This window comes from Piliocolobus tephrosceles, chromosome 6, assembly GCF_002776525.5.
Source record: "Piliocolobus tephrosceles isolate RC106 chromosome 6, ASM277652v3, whole genome shotgun sequence".
Taxonomy (NCBI): domain Eukaryota; kingdom Metazoa; phylum Chordata; class Mammalia; order Primates; family Cercopithecidae; genus Piliocolobus; species Piliocolobus tephrosceles.
In genome coordinates this window covers 71,473,659-71,498,109 of record NC_045439.1, presented here as the reverse complement: position 1 = coordinate 71,498,109, position 24,451 = coordinate 71,473,659, and the positions used below count along the sequence as shown (strand labels likewise).

Sequence of the window (24,451 nt, the reverse complement as noted above, 5' to 3'; positions counted from 1 at the left end):
TCATTAGCTCATTCACATACAAGTAAACTTCATTTACTCATATAGGTTTGTTTGTATGCAGGTATTCATTCCTTAGGGGTTGAGGAGGATGAGGTCATTATATGCTCACTTCAGGAAGACAGTCCAAGGGGTCTTGTGGAAGTCTGAACAAAGATGTTTCAGATAAGGTGAAAGGAACTATTGTCACTATGATTAATTTTATATTTATTCAATAATAGGAGCCCTTATAATATTCTAAACAAGCCCTCTTCACAGACACTATTTCTCTAAAAATTACTATACCTGTGTACACAATAAAAAACACATAGACACAAAGGATAAAAATTTTTTTTACCAAGTCTTTTTGTCCATTGATACTTGTACAACCATGTACCGATAAATGTTAAGAATGCGTTTACACATATCTGTGTGCTCATCCAGAAGATTTTTAATTTCATTTGCAGGTTCAAGAAGAAATATATTTGATGAGTTTATAATAAACACCTAAGACAAAAGAAATCATTAGCTATTCACAAAGGAATTTCAATGGCAAATTTCTTATTCAAAGAGAAACAGGCACTGATCACACTGTGGGTTAATTCTACCACAAGCTTAATAACTGAAACGTAAACTCATTAAACCTATCTATTTTTATGTTTATCTAGACAAATAAAGTTAACAAAAGGTACCCAAAGAAAATAAACCAAGTGTAAACAACAGTATTTTTTTTTTTTTTTTGAGACAGTCTTGTTTAGTCACCCAGGCTGGAATGCAGGGGTATGATTTGGGCTCTCTGTAACCTCTGCCTCCTGTGTTCAACAGATTCTCTTGCCTCAGCCTCCCAAGTAGCTGGGATTATAGGCATGTGTGCCACCACGCCAGGCTAGTTTTTGTATTTTTACTAGAGGTAGGGTTTTGCTATATTGGCCAGACTGATCTCAAATTCATGGCCTCAAGTGATCTGCCCACATTGGCTTCCCAAGTTGCTGAGATTACAGGCGTGAACCACTGCACCTGGCCTAAAAAACAGTACTTTTAAACTGAGAAGCTTTAATATAATAGCTCTATTGCTGTAATAAATTGAAAAAAAAAATGAACAAATACACATAGTTTAGGATAAAAGATGACACCTAAATCAGGAAGAATCTTCCGAATGAGTTGTTCAAAACACTGTATCCTCTTTTTCTTATTTATTTTTATGTTTGTATATCTGTTTTGGTGATAAAAGATTCCATTAGAAAAATCTATTACTATATCCCATCAAAATATTAAAATGGAAAAAAGTATGATTATCACTATGTATGCAGAAAAAGCATTCAACACTTATGACTGAAAACAATCTTTAGTAAACTAAGAAAAAAGCAAACAAACATTAATATAAAAAAGAGCATTTATAAAAAAAAAGTATAAAAAATGTATATACATAGTACCAGAACTTGAGAAATACCACAAAAAGCCAAGAATAAGACAAGGGTGCTCACTCTCATCCCATTGATCTGAGGGGCCCAGTAAGCATAAAAGGACGAGTGGGTGGTAGATAATAAATATCAGCAAACTGAAAAGGAAAAGACAAATGGAGCTATGCTCCTGTTTGGGAGAATAGTATTTCGGAAAAAGAGGAAAATCAAGTTCAAAGGACCTGAAGTGAGAGCCTGCCTAACATGCTTGAGGAACAGCAAGGAGTAGAGAGTGAAGTATAAACCAGGGGAAAAGCAGTGGAAGATGGTGCTGAAAAACAGCCAGAGTATGTGGAGCAGAGCTTCTCACACTACCTGTAGCAAAAGAACAGGTCTCCCCCAGCCCCAATCTTTTGCAGATCAAATCCTATCTTAAAATACAATTAAGAATGAACAGAGATTGGGAGAGAGATCATCATGGCTGACAGGAGGCAGAACTAAATTGCAGCTCCGACTTTGACAGACAGAGCAGCATGAGTAGGCTCACATCATGAGTTTTACCTCCAGAACAACTGCAAGAACAAACCAGAAATCCCAAAAGGATCCACAGACCCTCTGAAGGAAGCAGACTGCTCCTGCTGGACCCGGGAGACACTCCAAATGCTGTGAGTTCCCAAACTGCAGAAGTGGGAAAGGGAGATCCTCCTCTCCCAAAAACATACACCCACTGGGGAAACTGAAGGTCGAGTTTGTGGGAGAAATTTCTGACCTTACCTAGAGCGGAGTAAATTTAGAGAGCTGAGGGAAATACGGGGTAGAGAAAGCAGTGGGAAAGGCCCTGGGACCTCGCTGGGTCCCCAGGCAGGCCATTCCTGCCTGGCACCACAGGGATCCTTTGGGACGGCAGCCAGAGGTGCGTAGAAAATGCCACAAGGAGAAGGAAGTCTTCAGCTGAACTCTAACAATTTGAACCAGGCAAGAAGCCTCCTGGCCAGAACTCAAAGGAGGGTGTGAATCTGGTGTGCAGACTCCACAGGCAGGGGAAGAACCAAAGCCCTTTTCTTTCACAGCTGGGAGGAGGGTAGCCCAGCACAAGTTCTCAAGCCCTGCTCGCCCACTGTCTGGAAACAGACTTAGTGTTGTTAAGGTGGATGCATGGTGGGAGAAAGACAGGCCCTTCAGATTGCTTGGGAGCTGGGTAAGGCCTGTGACTGCTGGCTTTCCCTGACTTCCCTGACAACCTGCATAACTCAGCCAAGGCAGCCATAATCCTCATAGGTATACAACTCCATTGACCTGGAAGCCTTACTCCCATCCCTCACAGCAGCTGTAGCAAGACCCACCCAAGGAGTATCTGAGCTCAGACACACCTAGCCCTGCCCCCACCTGATGGGCCTTCCCTGCCCACCCTGGTAACGGAAGACAAAGGGCATATGCTCTTGGAAGATCTAGGGCCCCACCCACCATCAGTTCCTTTCCATACTACTACAGCTCATGCTCTCTGGAATGTGCCACCTCCCAGCAACAGGCCAACCAGCACAAAAACAGACAATTAAACCACCAAAGCTAAGAACCCTCACAGAGTCCATTTCACCTGCTGCCACCTCCACTAGAACAGCTGCTGGTATCCACAGCTGAGAGAACCATATAGACAGTTCACATCACACGACTCTGTGCAGACAAATTCTGGAGCTAGGTAGACTTGCTGGGTGGCTAGACACAGAAGAGAGACAACAATCACTGCGGTTCAGCTCACAGGAAGCCACATCCATAGGAAAAGAGGGAGAGTACTACATCCAAAGAACACCCTATGGGACAAAAAAATCTGAACAACAGCCTTCAGCCTTAGACCTTCCCTCTGACAGAGCCTACCCAAATGAGAAGGAACCAGAAAACCAACTTTGGTAATATGACAAAACAAGGCTCTTTAACACCACCAAAAAATTACACTAGTTCCTCAGCAATAGATCCAAACCAATAAATCCCTGATTTACCTGAAAAAGAATTCAGGGGGTTAGTTATTAAGCTTATCAGGGACGCACCAGAGAAAGGCAAAGCCCAATGCAAGGAAATCCAAAAAACGATACAAGAAGTGAAGGGAGAAATATTCAAGGAAATAAATAGCTTAAAGAAAAAGCAATCAAAAATTCAGGAAACACTGGACACACTTATAGAAATGCAAAACACTCTGGGAAGTCTCAGCAAAAAAACTGAACAAGTAGAAAAAAGAAATTCAGAGCTTGAAGACAAGGTCTTCAAATTAACCCAACACAACAAAGACAAAGAAAAAAGAATAAGAAAATATGAACAAAGCCTCCAAGAAGTCTCGGATTATGTTAAACAACCAAATCTAAGAATAATTGGTGTTCCTGAGGAAGAGAAATCTAAAAGTTTGGAAAACATATCAGGGGGAATAATCAAGGAAAGCTTCCCTGGCCTTGCTAGAGACCCACACATCCAAATACAAGAAGTACAAAGAACACCTGGGAAATTCATTCCAAAAAGATCATCGCCGAGGCACACTGTCATCACATTATCTAAAGTTAAGATGAAGGAAGGAATCTTAAGAGCTGTGAGACGAAAGTATCAGGTAACCTACAAAGGAAAACCTGTCAGATTAACAGAGATTTTCAGCAGAAACCTTACAGGGTAGAAGGGATTGGAGCCTTATCTTCAGCCTCCTCAAACAAAACAATTATCAGCCAAGAATTTTGTATCCAGCAAAACTAAGCATCATATATGAAGGAAAGATACAGTCTTTTTCAGATAAACAAATGCTGAGAGAATTTGCCAATACCAAGCCACCACTAAAATAACAGCTAAAAGGTGCTTTAAATCTTGAAACAATCCTAGAAACATATCAAAACAGAACATTTTAAAAGCATAAATCACACAAGACCTATAAAACAAAAATACAATTTAAAAAGCAAAAACAAAAACCAAAAAACCAAAGCACACAGGCAACAAATAGTACAATAAATGGAATGGTACCTCACATCTCGATACTAACATTGAATGTAAATGGTCTAAATGCTCCACTTAAAAGATAGAGAACTGTAGAATGGATACGAACTCACCAACCATCTGCTGCTTTCAGGAGACACCAAACACAGAAGGACTGACATAAGTAAAGAGGTGGAAAAAGGCATTTCATGCAAATGAACTCCAAAAGCAAGCAGGGGTAGCTATTCTCGTATCAGACAAAACAAACTTCAAAGCAATACCAGTTAAAAGAGACAACGATGGACATTATATAATGGTAAAAGGCCTTGTCCAACAGGAAAATATCACAATCCCAAACATATGCACCTAACGCTGGAGCTCCCAAATTTATAAAACAACTATTAATAGACCTAAGAAATGAGATAGACAGCATCACAATAATAGTGGGGGACTTCAATACTCCACTGACAACACTAGACAGGTCATCAGGACAGAAAGACAACAAAGAAATAATGGATTTAAACTATACCTTGGAACAAATGGACTTAACAGATATATACAGAACACTTCATCCAACAACCGCAGAATACACATTCTATTCAACAGTGCATGGAACTTCCTGCAATATAGGCCATATGATAAATCACAAAATGAGCCTCAATAAATTTTAAAAAACTGAAATTCTATCAAAGCACTCTCTCAGACCACAATGGAATAAAACGAAATCAACTCCAAAAGGAATCTTCAAAACCATGCAAATATATGGAAATTAAATAACCTGCTCCTGAATGAGCAGTGTGTCAAAAACAAAATCAAGATGGAAATTTAAAAGTTCTTCTGGCCGGCTGCAGTGGCTCATGCCTGTAATCCCAGCACTCTGGGAGGCCGAGGCGGGTGGATCACCTGAGGGTGGGAGTTCAAGACCAGCTTGACCAACATAGACAAACCCTGTCTCTACTAAAAATACAAAATTAGCCAGGCATGGTGGTGCATGCCTGTAATCCCAGCTACCCAGGAGGCTGAGGCAGGAGAATCACTTGAACCCGGAAGGTGGAGGTTGCGGTGAGCTGAGATTGCACCACTGCACTCCAGCCTAGACAACAAGAGTGAAACTCTGTCTCAAAAAACAAACAAGCAATCAAACAGAAAAGTTATCTGAACTGAACGACAATAATGACACAATCTATCAAAACCTCTGTGATACAGCAAAGGTGGTGCTAAAGGAAAGTTCATAGCCCTAAAAACCTACATCAAAAAAGACTGAAAGAGCACAAACTGACAGTCTAAGGTCACACCTCAAGGAACTAGAGAAACAAGAACAAACCAAACCCAAACCCAGCAGAAGAAAGGAAATAACCAAGATCAGAGCAGAACTAAATTAAAACAAACAAACGAAATACAAAAAGATAAATGAGGGGCCGGGCGCGGTGGCTCAAGCCTGTAATCCTAGCACTTTGGGAGGCCGAGACGGGCGGGTCACAAGGTCAGGAGATCGAGACCATCCTGGCTAACCCGGTGAAACCCCGTCTCTACTAAAAAATACAAAAAACTAGCCGGGCGAGGTGGCAGGCGCCTATAGTCCCAGCTACTCGGGAGGCTGAGGCAGGAGAATGGCATGAACCCGAGAGGCGGAGCTTGCAGTGAGCTGAGATCCGGCCACAGCACTCCAGCCTGGGCAGCAGAGCGAGACTCCGTCTCAAAAAAAAAAAAAAAAAAAAAGATAAATGAGACAAAAAACTGGTTCTTTGAAAAGATAAATAAAATTGACAGACCATTAGAAAGATTAACCAAGAAAAGAAGAGAAAATCCAAATAAGCTCATTAAGAAACAAAACAGGAGATACACCAACAGCAACCAAAGCAGAGAATCAAATCAAGAATTTAACCCCTTTTATTATAGCTGCAAAATAATAATAATAATAATAATACTTAGGAATATATCTAACCAAGGAGGCAAAAGACCTCTACAAGGAAAACTACAAAACACCATTGAAAGAAATCACAGACGACACAAACAAATGGAAACATCCTATGCTCATGGATGGGTAAAATCAGTATTGTGAAAATGACCATACTGACAAAAGTGATCTACAAATTCAACGCAATCTCTATCAAAATGCCACCATAATTCTTCACAGAATTAGAAAAAACAATTCTAAAATTCATATGGAACCAAAAAAGGGCCCACATAGCCAAAGCAAGACTAAGCAAAAAGAACAAATGTGGAGGTATCACACTACCTGATTTCAAACTATACTGTTAAAACCATGGTCACCAAAACAGCATGGTACTGGTATAAAAACAGGCACAGAGACCAGTGGAACAGAATAGAGAACCCAGAAATAAACCCAAATACTTACAGCCAACTGATCTTTTACAAAGCAAACAAAAACATAAAGTGGGGAAAGGACACCCTTTTCAATAAATGGTGCTGGAATAATAGGTTAGTCACGTGTAGCAGAACGAAACTGGATCCTCATCTCTCATCTTATACAAAAATCAACTCAAGATGGATTAAGGACTTAAATCTAAGACCTGAAACTATGAAAATTCTAGAAGATAACATTGGAAAAATCCCTCTAGACATTGGCTTAGGCAAGGATTTCATGACCAAGAACCCAAAAGCAGTATAAAAACAAAGATAAATAGCTGGGACTTAATTAAACTAAAGAGCTTTTATACAGCAAAAGGAACAGTCAGCAGAGTAAAGGGAAAACCCACAGAGTAGGGGGAAATCTTCACAATCTAGACATCTGACAAAGGACTAATATCCAAAATCTACAATGAATTCAAACAAATCAGTAAGAAAAAAAAAATATTCCATCAAAAAGTGGGCTAAGGACATGAATAGACAATTCTCAAAAGAAGATAGACAAATGGCCAACAAACATATGAAAAAATGCTCAAAATCAAAACCACAATGCAATACCACCTTACTCCTGCAAGAATGGCCATAATAAAAAGAAAAAAATCAAAAAACAGTAGATGTTGGCATGGATGTGGTGATCAGGGAACACTTTTACATTGTTGGTGGGAATGTAAACTAGTACATCCACTATGGAAAACTGTGGAGATTCCTTAAAGAACTAAAAGTAGAACTACCATTTTGATCCAGCAATCCCACTACTCGGTAGTGGGATTTCCTCTACCCAGAGGAAAACAAGTCATTATATGAAAACAAGTTTATAGCAACACACAAGTTTATAGCACACAAACTTACACTTGTGATACACACAAGTTTATAGCACACAAGTTTATAGCAGCACAACTCACAATTGCAATTGTGGAACCAACCCGAATGCCCATCAATCAATGAGTAGATAAAGACACTGTGGTACATATAGACAATGGAATACTACCTCAGCCATAAAAAGGAATGAATTAATGGCATTTGCAGCAACCTGGATGAGATTGGAGACTATTATTCTAAGTGAAGCAACTCAGGAATAGAAAACCAAACATCGTATGTTCTCACTGATATGTGGGAACTAAGCTATGAGGACACAAAGGCAAAAGAATGATACAATGGACTTTGGGGACTTGCAGGAAGGGTGGGAGAGGGCAAGGGATAAAAGACTGCAAATAGGGTGCAGTGTATACTGCTCGGGTGATAGGTGCACCAAAATCTCGTATCACCACTAAAGAACCTTCTCATGTAACCAAATACCACTGGTACCCTAATAACCTATGGAAGAATAAAAAATAAAAATAAAGACTATCAACTGGGGGAAAAATGAATAGAAAAAAGGAAATGACAGAAGAGTAAGACAAAATTCAAATGCAAACTTTTTAACAGAATCAAGAGATATTAAATTATTTCATTTCTAAACTTTTACTCTCAGTTTTGCAGTTATGCTGTGGGCCAGCCCTTGTCTATGGACCACACTCTGAGGAGCAATGATATAAAGCCTTATAGACCCTTATAAAGACTTTTGCATTGCTGCCTAGTGATAACGGAAAGCCATTGGAGGGTTCTGAGCAGAAAAATGACATAATCTGACTTACATTTTACAGGATCCCTCTGGTCAGACCAGAGTGACAGGTGCGCAGGGCAGAAGCAGGGAGACTAATTAGAAACTTACCACAATATTACAGGAGAGCAGGCAGGATTTGTCGTTAAATTAGACAAACGTTAAGGTAAATGGAAAACAGAGTTGCCAATAAATGAAACAAGGAAGACTGCAGGAAAAGCTCTCAAATTTGAGATACTTATTAGATAGCCAAGTGAAAATGACAACTTGATATCTGAATATTTTAGTTAAGGATTCACAGAGTTCAGATGAGAGATCCTAGACTACTTAAAAAATCTGAAGCTGTAGCATATAGGTGATATTTAAAGCCATCTATATGGATGAGACAAGAGAATAAGAGATCTAAGAACTGATTCCTGGGCACTTCAACATGAAAAGGTCAGGGCTTTACAGAAAAATCAGTGAAAGAATCTGCTTTAAGAAGTGGACAATGAAGTGAGAACAAACAGGAAGATATGCTATTCTGGAGGCCAACAAAGAAGCATTTCAGTGGGGAGGGAATGATCTACTCTGTAAATGCTTCTGATAAATCAAGTAGGATTAGGACTGAAAAAATGTACATCTGATTTAACAATTAGAGGTCACATGTGGCCTTGACAAGGACAGTTTGATTTAAAAAGTGAATGACTGGCCAGGCACAGTGGCTCACGCCTGTAATCCCAACACTTTGGGAGGCTGAGGCAGGCAGATCACTTGAGGTCAGGAGTTTAAGACCAGTCTGGCCAACATGGGAAAAACCCATCTCTACTAAAAATACAAAAGTTAGCCAGGCATGGTGGCGCATGCCTGTAATCCCAGCTACTCAGGAGGCTGAGGCAGGAGAATTGCTTGAACCTGGGAGGCAGAGGTTGCAGTGAGCCGAGATTGCGCCATTGCACTCTATCCTGGGTGACAAGAGCGAGGCTCCATCTCAAAAAAAAAGTGAATGAATATAATGAACTCCTACAAACCATTAAGACCAACACCCAAAATAATGGAAAAGCATATGAATTCATAGATAAGAAAAGATGCTCAAATTCAGTACTGATGAAGGAAAAGCAAATTAAAATGGAAAAACACAAACCTTTTTTAAAAATGAGACAATATTTCACATGTAAAGGACTAGTAAAAAATTTAAATCTGACAGTACAAGTAAGAGGGAGAACATAAGGAAATGAGAACTCCCAAACACTACTAGAGGAAATATAAATTATTCTGACAAAGTGGAGAACAATTGGGCGATAATATTAAAGTTATTAATGTACACATCCTACAACTCAGTAATTCCACTTTTGGTATATACCCTAGGGAAGTTTTCCCAGATGGATATAAAAATACATGTATAAGAATGTTCACAGCCGAGCGCGGTGGCTCACGCCTATAATCGTAGCACTTTGGGAGGCCAAGGTGGGTAGATTACCTGAGGTCAGGAGTTTGAGACCAGACTGGCCAATATGACGAAACCCCACCTCTACCGAAAATACAAAAAAATTAGCTGGGCATGGTGGTGGGCACCTGTAATCCCAGCTTCTTGGGAGACTGAGGCAGAAGAATTGCTTGAACCCAGGAGGCAGAGGTTGCAGTGAGCCGAGATCGTGCCATTGCACTCCAATCTGGACAACAACAGTGAAACTCCATCTCAAAGAAAAAGAATATTCACAGCCAGGTGCAGTGGCTCACACCTATAATCCCAGTACTTTGTGAGGCTCAGGTGGGTGGATCACCTGAGGTCAGGAGGTTCAACACTAGGCTGGCCAACATGGTAAAACCTCATCTCCACTAAAAATACAAAAATTAGCCAAGCACAATGGCACATGCCTTTAATCCCAGCTACTTGGGAGGCTGAGGCAGGAGAATCATTTGAACCCAGGAGGCAGAGGTTGCAGTGGGCTGAGATCGCATCATTGCACTCTAGCCTGGGCAACAAGAGTGAAAACTACATCTCAAAAAAAAAAAAAAAAAAAAAAAAAAAGTTCACCGTAGTACTATTTGGAACAGTGAAAAACTGGAAACAAAAGACTATCAACAGAAAAATGAATAAGTAAAATGTGAAATAAACTACAATACCACAAAATAGTTAAAATGAATTATGGCTGTATAGTAACAACAAATCTCATAAACAGAATGGCTAATAAAAAAAATCAGTTGCAGATCACAGTATGTCATGACATAATTTATATAACATTTAAAATTCTCTAGAATAATATGTAATGTTTATTAATACATATATATTAAGTGATGAAAGGAAAAAATAAAAATAATATGGCATAATGATAAATGTAGGTGGTGAATTTATTATATTGTGAAAAGTATACTGAAATACTGAACTGAAATATTTAATGATTATTTTATTTTAAAAAATAGCCATAAAATGATCCACCTGCAAAACTGCCTGGGTACCAGCTCGTATGTTTTGTTCTGTGGCTTCTTCAGAGGGGTTATGAAGAGCACCTTGGTAGGAGCCATTTTTTGCCCAACTGGAATTTCGAACAAGATCAGCAGTATTGGTCCCATTTTCCTGAAGCAAAATAACAAGTTTTTAATATTTCATTAATAAGAATGCTGCAACTAGTCAGTTAAGTTGAAAAGGTAAATGAAATTATTAGGTCCCACTGCTAAATAGGTTTCTTTCTCTCAAAATAGATGATGTCTTATCCAATTCCAAAAACAATGTATATTCACTGTAAAAAAGGATTCTCAATGACAAAAATATAAAGTAAAACAACAACAACAACAACAAAAAAACCATAATGAGCAGTCAGAGATTATATCATTCCAGAGAGTATTCTCCTATAGGTCTAATGTATAAACCTCCCTTTCACACTCTCACACATTCAAGAATGGGATTATACTACCTACAGCTTTGTAAAAAGATGAATTCTGTTCTAAATTAAATGTCAGAATCCAAATAAATGACAAAGAAAATGGCTTATGTTTATCCTACTTAGGAGTACTAAAATTCTTATTATTCAAAGAATACTGAAACTTCAAATCACTGAGACTACAGCTTTCTGCTTGCATTTTAGCTGTAACAAGTCTTAGAGACAAGGGAGTTCCCTCAGTTAAAAAGCACAAACAGAAATGCCACTCTGTAGTTCTCTTTTTAAAGTGTCCCTCCAGTTTTTTCCTTCTTGTCACTTACCAATATCTTTAACGAGTTAAGGTTTACAAAAATATTTTGTATAGGGTGTGTAACATGCAAGAGGTTTAGTCCAATACAAACAGCTCTGCCATTACCAGAAACAGTACTGGAACCCTGCCCTGAGTAGCCAATACAACATGCCATGGTCTAGTCTAGCCTTTCTCTTAAGCTCCACGTCCCTGTAATCAAATGTCTTCTGAAGAGCTCTTCCTGAATGATCCACAAGCATCTCAAACTTAAGATATTTAAAAATAAGTTTATTAATCAGATTCTCCCCATTCCTGCCAACCCAATCCTTCTAGCTGCCTTAGCCATCACCAAACTTGAGCTGTTTAAAATTCCCATCCATGTGTGAATAGTAACTACTCCGGTTGCAAAAGAAAGAAACTTGCGACACCTCCCCATTCCTCAAAGACACTAATATATCTGTCCTCTCCCTTATATTTCCACTGCAACTACTACTGTCCTAGATCAGGTACTTATCATCTCACTTTCGAACTTTGCTAATCCTTCCTAACTGGTCTCCTGGCCTACAGACTGACCTACAATCTATCCTCCATTCTGGGCCTGGTATGACCTTCTGAAGTATGTAACTATTCATGCTACTCTCTTATTCAAAACCTTCAAAGGCTTTCCAGTTTCTAGAATGTAATTAAAATCTACTAACATGGCATACAAGTTACTGAACAGAATCTAATCCTGTCTATCTCATATTTCCTGCTGTTCTGTCTCATCTACTCTACGCTGCAGCCAAATAGAAATATTTTCAAGGTTTTTCATACATTTGTAGATGCTATTCACACTGTGTGTCACCTTTCCCATTTGCCTACCTGCTCTTTTATCTTATACTACCTCTTCCATAAAGCATTCCCTGATTTCCCCAAGCAGAGTTAGGTATTCTCTTTTTCATGCTCTAGGATCATAGCAGTAACACTGTCTTATAATAATACTTACTTTGTATGTTTGTCTTCCGGCTAAACCAGAAGTTATGTGAAGGCAGAACTAATGTCTGCTCATGTTTCTACCTCCAACACTTGTTCTCAATGTGGGCAACCAAAAGCTTTGTATGGTAGTTTGAAATTTGTGAGTGTTTTCTTGTCACAAGAAGAAAAAGATACCACTGGAATTTAATGAAATAGGACAGAGAATGCAAAGCATCCTCCATAGCACATGACAGTCCTACACACACACACAAAGAAACTGTCTTGTATTCTGTATGTCTTTCAAATGTCTCACAGATGCTATGAGAATTTTAAAAGTCTATTTAGGTCAGTGCTGTGGCTCCTACCTGTCATCCCCAGCACTTTGGGAGGCTGAGGTGGGCAGGTCACTTAAGCTCAGGAGTTCAAGACCAGCTCGGAAACATGGTGAAACCCTGTCTCTACTAAAAATACAAAAAAATTAGCCAGGCATGGTGGCGAGTGCCTGTAGTCCCAGCTACTCGGGTAGCTGAGGCTGATGATGGTTTGAGCCCGGAAGGTGGAGGTTACAGTGAGCTGAGATCACGCCACTGCATTCCAGCCAGGGTGACAGAGGAAAACCTTGTTTCAAAATAGTAATAACAATAAAAAATAAAATTAAAAATCCATTTACAATTATCTGAATTTATAACATAATTCCACTTTATAACTGTAACACTAAAAATTTAAATGACTCCCTTATATATTCAGCGTATCAGAAATGTAAACCAATACATTATACCTTTTGGGTTTGGTCCACACCATTTGCAAGAGTTGCTGTCACTTTGAAAAACTACATCTCTAATGGCAGTCAGTGCTGGTTACAGTACTTGAGTAACAAATAGAACAAACCTACACAGCACACCTAACACCACCAATCTACCCTTTCCTCTCTCCCTGCATTCCTTCCATTGTTTGTTTTTCAATTATACATGTAGATAGCTTATATTATCCATCATTCTTATTTAAGAATAGTAAATGATGTGGGGTAGGCTCATTATATATGGCACATCATTTTTTTTTTTTTTTTTTTTTTTTTTTTTTTTTTTTTTTTTTTTTTTGTTGAGACGGAGTCTTGCTCTGTCGCCCAGGCTGGAGTGCAGTGGCCGGATCTCAGCTCACTGCAAGCTCCGCCTCCCGGGTTCACGCCATTCTCCTGCCTCAGCCTCCCAAGTAGCTGGGACTACAGGCGCCCGCCACCTCGCCCGGCTAGTTTTTTGTATTTTTAGTAGAGACGGGGTTTCACCGTGATAGCCAGGATGGTCTTGATCTCCTGACCTCGTGATCCGCCCGTCTCGGCCTCCCAAAGTGCTGGGATTACAGGCTTGAGCCACCGCGCCCGGCCTATATGGCACATCATGACTAAGAAAGTCAGGGAAAGCAAATTCTTTTTAAACTCATAGGTTTATTTTCCAGCATAAAAATATCAATAAATTTGATATTTTTCATTGCTGTGTAAGAATTAGGACTGTAGATATTATTTCATAATTTATATGGTTAATTTTATTTACTTCAATTATATTTCTCAGTTACATTTTTCCCTTTCTTAGAAGGGGGGAGGGTGCTCTACGTATGTGAGTATATATACATATACACATATATACACACACACAAATGCTCAGGCTCATCAAATCCCTACAGAATTGGCCTATTCATTCATACATAAGTATCCTGACTAAGTTCCACTGATGAGGTTAGATTAACCACTAAAGTGAATAAACATTACTCAATCGTTCCTATCTAAATTTAGCAAGGTATGTATCAATTGCAGACAACTTTATGGTGAAAGGCAAATCAGACAGATAAATCGCTTTCAATAAACTTTCTGCACTCCTAACTCCATCTTAGCATCTGCTGTTGGAGAGCCTGACCTGTGACAAAGGTTGAACAACCAAAGGAATAAATGGAACCAGGGACCCAAATGCCACCTCTACTACTCTCTCTTTCCTCATCGTTTCCCCGCTGTGAGGAAACTCTAGTCTTTCTTATCACAAAAGAACTTATTTTACCAAGTCAAGAAGTTTCACATTCTGAAATCAGCTCTAGTGCAAAAGATTCCAAGGAGGGAGCACAAACATTATGGCTTGTGCTGGGTAGCCACTCCTAAACAGTTACTCCTTCCAGGGAAGGAGGAATTGTGGTTTGGTAATAACCCCCCCAAAAGTATGTATTTTAAAATCCATTTTCATGTAGTATCACAGTTTGAAATATTATACCTTTATAAAAGTATGTAATTTTTATCTAGACAATGGCTTAAAGAATCAGTATACAACCTCAGTATTAATTTTTAAAAGTTGTGGTATCACAGGGCTTTCCTCCACAGTACTGAGATGACTACTGTTATATTACCTAAATTGTTATAAAATATATGGAAAGACATATTTATCTTCCCATTTAATAAGTATATTTGTGTTAACCCATTTATTATGTTTCTGCAAAAGTCTTAATCTACTGGACTAACACTAAAATATATAAATCTTATTTTACCTCTTCTCTTTTTTCTCCTTCTTCCATTGAAATATCATGGTCTGTGACATTTTCAATGCAAGGGAGGTCTGAAGAAGTGATCACAATTTCTTCAGGCTCTTGCATGAACAAAGGTTTTTCCTCTTGTTGGATCCATTCTTGATATACTTTTACCACTTTTCTCATAGCTGCTGCTTCACAAATGGGTAATAAAAATGCCTAGGGAAAAAAAGGAGAATCAAGATAATGAAACTTTTTCCTTTGCCACAAACCACTAAAGGAGTAATGTTTTTGACATCACATCATGGATTCTTGGAAACTGCAACTTTAAGCAAAACGATGACATATAACAAAACTCATTTTGCCATTAAGAGTTAAGTTCCTATGGGATATTTCTAGTAAAAAAAAAAAAAAAAAAAATCACCAAACTTCTAAATAGAGACCAAAACACTTACAATATTAAACACTGAAATAAATGTGAGCTATATGTACATTTAAGAAAGATTTAAAGTAAGACAATTAATTACCCAAACATTCTAATTCAGGGTCACTGGTGGCCAGTGTATCCCAGCAGCTCAGGGACAGGACAGGAACCCAGCCCTGGACAGGATACCATTCCATTGTGGGGTGCAATCACATACACCCCAACACTCACCCAGACTGAGACCATTTAGACACACCAATTCACCTAATGCGCACAGCTTTGGGATATGGAAGGAAACTGTAGTACCTAGAGAAAACCCACACAGACATGGAGAGAACATGCAAACTCCACACAGACAGTGGCCCCTGCTGGGAATCTTTTTTTTTTTTTGCCATCAACATTATAGTTAAACAATGTTTCTAAAAGACCTGCTGTACATCTATCTTATTATAAAATGTGAGATAAAAAACAACTTTTAAAAGTTAACCAATTCATTGTCATAAAAAGCCTGTTGTCTCCAAATTATTTGCACAGTGATACAGGAATGTTTGTGGTAGACAGGAACTGACTTCAAGTAGAAGAAATAAAGATTGGTTGAAATTGTATTACTCAGAATGGTGATATTCCTTGCTTCCTGAAATAATTGAGCTCTTACAAAGGTCAATGTAAATACAACTTTTCATAAGTTGCACTTTTTTGCAACTTACATTATTGTGGCTTTTAAATTTTTTATTATTTTAGAGACAGGATCTCACTACGTTGCCCAGGCTAGACTGAACTCCTGGCCTCAAGCGATTCTCCTGTCTCTGCCTCCTGAGTAGCTTGAACTATAGGCACACACCACCACACCCAGTCATCATTGTCTTTTTGAGAACTATTACTTTTAAAATAGATTTTGATTTTAAAATAAAAATTAAATTTGCCTCCAAAATCTAATAAAAACTCATATGTAATAAGGTACCTCACCTTTTCCAAGCATACAAAGAAAAAAGTTAAGGCTTGTATATTTCATTTTACATATCATCAAGTTCTATAGTCTAACAATAAGGCAAAATTTAAAAGAAAAATCTCACAATTATTCTTTTCTCCTGGTATTTTCTGGGATCTTAAAAATATATATTTTCCTCATCACAAATACACATTTTCATAGAAAAAGATTTACACAATCCAGACATGGAAAAGTAAAACAGCAATAATAGTCTTAATCTCATCACCCAAAGTCTTTTCCTTGTGTGTGTTTGTGTTTATGGGTTAATATGTTTACTTTACTTTTTAGGTGCAAATAGAATTAAATTGCTGCCAGGTGCAGTGGCTCACGCCTGTAATCCCAGCACTTTGGGAGGCCAAGGCAGGCGGATCACCTGAGGGCGGGAGTTCAAGACCAGCCTGACCAACATGGAGAAACCCTGTCTCTACTAAAAATACAAAATTAGCCAGGCACGGTGGCACATGCCTGTAATACCCAATACTCGGGAGGCTGAGGCAGGAGAATTGCTTGAACCTGAGAGGCAGAGGTTGCAGTGAACTGAGGTCACACCACTGCACTCCAGCCTGGGCAACAAGAACGAGACTCCATCTCAAAAAAAAAAAAAAAAAAAAAAAAGATTTAAATTGTTTTTACTTTTTATTATTTTTTTATGACACTACCTGCTAATATCAACCTTAAAAATCACAAAACCCTTACCTAAAATCTGCCACCTTCTATTCTAGAGATATCAGTAGGTGTATTAAATAATAATCATGTGGTCAAATGAACTTATTTTATCTGAATGAAACCAGCAAAAAAGTCAGCTCCCAAGATGATGAAAAGTTAACGTGCAATACCAACAGAATATTTATTGTTATTTGTTAATCCTTTTGTTTATTTGCTATTATTAATTCCTTAGTAAACTACTTTATTTGTTACTTTCTTTAATCAACTCATTCCTAAATTATCACTCTCATATTCTAGCAGCTTAATGGTCAAATGGTAAGATTTTGATCATCACTGCCTGCTTTAAGAATATTTATTTTACAGTTGTAGCAACAGCTCAGCCTTCCTTAAAAACATTCAAAATAAAATTTAAAACATTAAAATAGTTAAAATGATCCCAAAGAAATTCTAAGATACAGAAAAATTAACCTGTTTTTAAAAATTAGTATGTACTTCCCACTCAATTTTGCTGTCAATCTAAAACACTGAAAAACAAAATTTAATAATCTTAAGTTAATATCCTCCAGAGCTAAAATATTATACAAATTGTCAGACTACATCCTAGTGGCTTGAATTTACTACACACCAGAGACCTACATCCTGGTAGATTCCAAAATATTATTTTGCCAACATATTGCTAAATATGAATTGTGAGGAAAAACTGATATTAGCCATAGCTAAAAACTGGTGTATAAAACCAGTGATAATTTATAAATTTATAATGAGAAATAACTGTCAAAGAAACCAGAATATTCAAGTTCATAAATCAGCAGTTAATTCCTCTATGGAGAAGCAACAAAAGACCTGGAATAATCTTGAGCAAGGAGAACAAAGCAGGAGGTACCCACATGTCTTGATTTCAAAATACATTACAAAACAGTAATCAAAACAGTATGGTACCAGCATTAAAAACAGATATATAGAGCAATGGAACAGAGCAGAGAGCCAGAAATACATACACACACACACACACACACACACACACACACACACACACACACAGTATTATCCAGCCTTCAAAAAGCAGAAAATCTGGCCGGGCACAGCGGCTCACACCTGTAATACCAGCACTTTGGGAGGCCAAGATGGGCAGATCACGAGGTGAGGAGTTCGAGACCAGCCTGACCAATATGGCGAAATCCCGTCTCTACTAAAAATACAAAAATTAGCCGGACGTGGCAGTGCATGCCTATAATCCCAGCTACCCAGGAGGCTGAGGCATGAGAACTACTTGAACCTGGGAGGTGGAGCTTGCAGTAAGCCAAGATAGTACCACCATACTCCAGCCTGGGAGAGAGCACGAGATTCCATCTCAAAAAAAAAAAAAAAAAAAGCAGAAAATCCTAGGGCCAGGCACAGTGGCTCATGCCTTCAATCCCAGCACGCTGGGAGGCCAACGTGAGAGCATCGCTTGAGGCAGGGACTTAAGAGATCAGCCTGGGCGATACAGTGAGAACCCCTCTCTACAAAATAATTTTTTAAAATTAGGTAGGCATCGTGATGTGCACCGGTAGTCCCAGCTACTCAGGAGGCTGAGGCATAAGTATCACTTGAGCAGTGAGCTGTGATCACACCACTGTACTACAGCCTGGGAAATGGAGTAAGGAGGCCCTGTTTCAAAAAAACAAAAAGAGGGAAATCCCACCATTTGCAACAACATGGACTAACCCAGCAGACATTATGCTAAGTGAAATAAATAAGCTAGACACAGAAAGACAATTTATTGTATAATCTCACTTACATGTGCAATCTAAAAAATCAAACTTATAAAAACAGAGTAGAAAGGAGTGACTAAGGGCTGAGCAGTAGGCAAAATGGGAGATGCTGATCAAAATGTACAAAGGTTCAGTTATGTGGGATAAACAGGTTCTGGATATCTAGCATGGTGACTATAGTTAATAATCCTGTATTTTACACTTGAAATTTGCTAGAAGATTTTATCCTAAGTGTTCTTACCATATATAAGCAAATGAAATTTTATCTACATAAGGCCATGATTATGTTAACCAGATTGATTGTAGTAATCATCCGCAATGTATAGGTATATCAAAACATCACAATGTACACCTTAAATATATGCAATTTTTATTTGTTGGGTATACCTAATAAAGTTGGGAAAACCATAAAATTAAAAGTGTTTGATACCAACATACATCCACTAAAGTAATTTCTAAATGATGAACTTCAAGCAGAGGAAAGTGATTCTCGCGGTGGCTCAAGCCTGTAATCCCAGCACTTTGGGAGGCCGAGACGGGCGGATCACGAGGTCAGGAGATCGAGACCATCCTGGCTAATACGGTGAAACCCCGTCTCTAATAGAAAATACAAAAAACTAGCCGGGCGACGAGGCGGGCGCCTGTAGTCCCAGCTACTCGGGAGGCTGAGACAGGAGAATGGCGTGAACCCGGGAGGCGGAGCTTGCAGTGAGCTGAGATCCGGCCACTGCACTCCAGCCTGGGCGGCAGAGCAAGACTCCGTCTCAAAAAAAAAAAAAAAAAAAAAGATTCTAAATAGAAGATCTGAAAGGGAAGAAATCATGATAAAATAAAGTGGCAAATACATAACAAATATACACCAACACAAAAAACAGAACTAAATTACTTAATATAGATGTTGGGGGAAAAAATCAGACTAGTAGGGTTCTAAGGTCCTTGTATTGATTAGGAAGAGGGTTAGAAAAAAACTTTAGAACTTGAAAAGTGAAGTATACATGTTAAAACTTATACGATAACCACTAAAGGAAAAGGAATGGGGTCTCGGGGGAAAAGATAGAAAAAGACAGAAAGAAAATAATAAAACTGACAAATCTCTGGCAAGAATCACCATCCAAAAAAAGAAAGAGAAACAAACAAGGGATAGGGCCAGGCACAGTGGCTCATGTCTGTAATCCCAGCACTTTGGGAGGCCAAGGCAGGAGGATAGCTTGAGGCCAGGAGTTCAAGACCAGCCTGGACAACATAGCCAGACCCCACTCTGCAAAAAAATTAAAAAATTACCAGGCAATTAAATACTGCACTGATGGGAATGAAAAGGAGGAATATGAATATAAATGCTTTAGAGGTTAAAAGGATTATAAGAGGATGTGATGAGCTTTGCCAACAAATTCAAAAACAAACACAATAAGCAAATGCCTAGAAAAATAAACTTATTTAAACTGACTCAACAACTGGAAAGGCTGAATAGTTCTATAAGCTTTAAAATTCCCCACAAGTATTCCAACATAATTTGTCAAATATCTTTCCTTTCTCAATTGTTATATATTCTGTTAACACAAACCTTAAATCTGGCTAGAACCACTGCCAACGCAGGACAAAAAATGAAAACAAGTTTGTTTCTTTAATTTAGGCTGACAAGACTAATGCTGTCTCATGCTTTGTTTTACACATCAATAAATATGTGTGGGAGATCATGAGTATTTGCTTTGCCTAGAGAGCTCCCTGGCATGTGAACGCAGTGTGGCACTGAATAAAGAGCACTGACATGGGAACCAGTGGGCATTTCATAGTCGAAGATCTACCACTTACTTGCTGAGACACCTGAATGATCCCCCTCAGCTGCAAAATTCAATGTTGTTTACCTGTAAAAGTTAAGTGCCTTTGCCATCAAGAGCAAATGGTAGTTTTCATAAGGTTTCTTTTCCACAAAATTTCTACATATTTGAGAACGTGCACTTAGGGATTTCTAGCTCTCTTCATGTGAAATAGCTTTTTGTTCTTTTATTTTCCCTTTCTTTCTATATTTTCCCTAAGAAATATCTGTCTTAATCAACTTTGACTTCAGAATGCCTTAGAGGACAAAACTAAGCCTTGAGGGTAAAAGCAATAGAAACCTCCCTTCCTATAATCATAAACCATTTACTGATGAGAGAGTGGAAGATAAAATAATTTTACTACAGTTTATTAATCAAATGATAGAAGAGTTTCAATCTATAATGAGTAATTTTAAAAATTATTCTGGTAACAGGAGGAGTATAAGGGGAAAAGTAATTATTAAAAGTATCACAAACTAAAATATGTAAATAGAAAATACTAAAGGATTAGAGATACATTTTATAAACTAAGTATAAACTTAAAAAATCTATATGAAGAATAAATTTTAAATAGCTAATAATCAGTAATCCCCTCCCCTCCCCTCCCCTCTCCTCCCCTCTCCTTTCCTTTCCTTTCTTAAGAGATGCAGTCTCTGCATGTTGTTCAAAGTGCCCTCAAACTCCTGGGCTCCAGCGATTCTCCCACCTCTGCCTCCTGAACAACTACAGCTAAAGGTACACACTACTGTTCCCAGCTAAAAATCAGTATGTTTAATATTAAAGATAAAAGCCTCCCTTATAAATTAAAAATACTGAGAGGTATGTTACCTGACGAAATATCTCTGTCACAAAGTTTACATTACTTCTTTTAGAAGAAAACACTCTGCGAACTATTTCAATGTCTGTGAGATGTTCTTCATCAATACTACAGAGACTAGATGAGCTAGGTTCTCGCTCCGTGAGAGTGCTTGTATTGGAATGAGACTGTTCGGGTTCTGTAGTTCTGTCTGCTTTATCAGCATTATCATTTTTGCTTTCTTCTCTGGATACTAAACTAGCAGCTGCTCTCTAAAATACAAAAAAAAGAGAGAGAGACACAATATCATAATCACTTCACTGTGTATTTTGTCTTTTAATAGGTAATACTGACAAAATCCAAAACATTTCCCAAGTAATTTATACCACTGCTTAAACTTGGAGCATAGAGTTTCATTTAAAAACCATTCTAAATAATTAATTAGCAATGCAAATAACTCAACATCTAAGTGACAGAGATACTCCAAAATGTGTGGTAATTAATCATCTATCCACCTATAGTTATACATGTTTCTCAGTAAGTCTACAGTTCAAACAAGTTATTAATTAAAGCTGGGTGGATGAATAATGGAATTAGAGACAGCTCAGACCTTCAAGAATAAGTAAATAACTTAACATCAGAATGTTTACCTAATAAAACCTTAATGTTTAAAATTATCTCTATTTTACTGTGGACAAAAATGTACACAAGTAAAAGCTTCTTAAACAAAACAAAAAACAAAGGAACAAAATTTATGACAGAAGTAGAAGCGAAACTAAAAGAAAATATTAGAAAACTTGAGAGAAAATTCTATAATTCTAACAACGGAATTTTCACCAAGGCTGAAGATCAAGCCTAACCAGAAAGATAGGGAAAAATTAAGTCTTAAGGTGGTGATAAGCAAATTCCTATATGGTAGAAGTAGCACTATTCTGTGGTATAAATTACTTTCTGTTAAGTTATTAAATTTTTGGCCTCAGTTTTGTCATCCATAAAATAACAAGAGCTTAAATAAATGATCTCAAATATACCTTTCCAACCAAAAACATTTATGATTTTCAATCATTACTTTCTAGGATCAGAAAGCAGATAGTTCTGCTTGAGAATCTTCACACTTACAGAACTTAGAGCAAAGTTTTGGAGGAAAACATACCATACAGTTTGCTATAGATAATAAAACTCAAATTTTCTGAATTTTGATGAATTAAACACACTTTATACCTTTATCCTACTTATAAAAGATTTAAGGTGTTATAGAAAAAACATAGTTTAAGATTTTAAAAACTAAGTAAGAAAATCTGAGGAAAAGAAAATAAAAATAGTAAAAACACTGTAATGTAGACATGTTTAGGAAAATGTACAATGAGGGAAAAGAGAAAATAAAAAAGAAGTATGAAAAAAAGGTAAACTGTTAAATCCAAAACAACAGTTTGAAATATTACTCTACGGTATTGCTTTATAATTTTATATCACATTTCTAGACTGGGAGTCTTTGTTGAAAAAGGGGGGAAGGGGGTGTGAACAGGTCTTTCAATCTGCATTTTGTGAATGCCCCCAAATAAAAAGGGCCATCAAGGTCCTACCATTTGATCACAGTTATTTTCACTTGTAAGATTTATCTGTACAATAAAGAATATTTTTAGTATTGTATAATTAAAATATAGAAAAAAGAAGCTGAGACTGATATACTAATGAAATTATCTTCTATACTTCCCAAGTTTCATTTCTTTATTAAGAAACTTATTAACTCTATAAGTAAAATTTGCATTTATAAAATATATTTATACAAATAAAATAGCACTATTATTTAAGTGTACTCTCCACCTAAGGCAACTGAAATCAATGGACTAAATTTCTAACTTTAACAAGCCTGCCTCATTTGTGCATTACCTGAATATTCTTTGGCAAGACTTCACCTTCCATCCCAGGAATATGAGGTCCTGTGTGTGGTTTTGGCTCCAGCCAGAAAGAAACCAGCCAACGAATGACAATAACACGAGCCTTAATGAAAGGCTCCTTTGTACAATAGATTGCTTCATTGGTTTCAGCATCTTTCTTTATTATGACATAATGTGGCTTTGGTCTCATCTGTGGGATGTCTGTGCAAAATAAAAGGAAAATGAAAACCAAATTAAGAAAGAAATTATGTTTAGAAAAGACCTACATTTTTAAATATTTAAGAAAATATTGTTACTCTATTCTGGTTTTAGAAGTAGCTTTAGCACAAAAATGACATTTCAAAATTTGCCAGATGTTGCACGGAACTCAGAAGAGTGAACCATATATACCAGGATGATATACAGAAACATGTATTTTTACAAAATATCAAAAAGTTCAATAAACCTACCTAAGTACAAAGAAGCTTCCAGAACCATTTAAAATAAATAAGCGCTCACTTCAATTAACCTAACACTGAAACACATATTTTGAAGTCATACCAAATATGAGGTTTTACCTAAGCCTGTTAATTCCCTAAACTTGGTATTAGGAACACCTTTCTGGGAAAGAGACAATTTACCTACGGATGACCAATACCTTCTATATATGGCAGAGATAAGCTTCTAACCCAGGATTTGTACACAAGGCTCTAGGCTCAAGGCTCCAAGAGATATGTTGGGGCAATAATTATTAAAAGTAATTGCAAAAACTGCCATTACTTTTGCACCAACCTATATAAATACTGGATGAAACATGGCTATGTAATTATTCATATAGAATTTGAATAAGACTAATATTTGATTGAACCCCCATATGGGGGGGACCTTAAAAATAAAATTTATAGTATAGTCTAAGGATCATACCAAACAAGAATTCAGTTTAATTTACAATCACAAATATTTCTGGTGGGCTAACTTTTCTAATTGATAAGATCCAGAGAATATGTTTTTAAAAAATCTGTTCATTGTTGGCTGGATGTGGTGGCTCATGCTTAGAATTCCAGCACTTTGGGAGGCCAAGGTGGGAGGATCACTTGAAGCTAGGAGTTCAAGACCAGCCTGGGCAACACAGGGAGACCCTATTTCTAAAAAAAAAAATAATTAGCCAGATGTGGTGGTGCATGACTGTTGTCCTAGCTACTGGGGAGGCTGAGATGGGAGGATTGCCTGAGCTCAG

At 37.6% G+C, this 24,451-nt stretch overlaps 1 protein-coding gene across 6 annotated transcripts in view; it reads right to left on the bottom strand.

Moving 5' to 3' along the window:
• The window catches only part of RALGAPA1 (Ral GTPase activating protein catalytic subunit alpha 1), a 280,919-nt gene that overhangs the window by 198,034 nt on the left and 58,434 nt on the right, over nucleotides 1–24,451 (bottom strand). For all 6 annotated transcript variants that reach the window (XR_002725793.2, XM_023189633.3, XM_023189637.2 and 3 more), the window contains exons 9-13: nucleotides 23,228–23,436; nucleotides 21,370–21,609; nucleotides 14,917–15,114; nucleotides 10,709–10,846; nucleotides 335–483 (exon numbers count right to left, since the gene is read on the bottom strand). Coding sequence is in view for 5 of the 6 variants with exons in the window: in XM_023189633.3 (XP_023045401.1) it covers nucleotides 335–483; nucleotides 10,709–10,846; nucleotides 14,917–15,114; nucleotides 21,370–21,609; nucleotides 23,228–23,436 (934 nt within the window). In the remaining variant the exon portion in view is untranslated. The remainder of the gene's footprint in view (nucleotides 1–334; nucleotides 484–10,708; nucleotides 10,847–14,916; nucleotides 15,115–21,369; nucleotides 21,610–23,227; nucleotides 23,437–24,451) is intronic.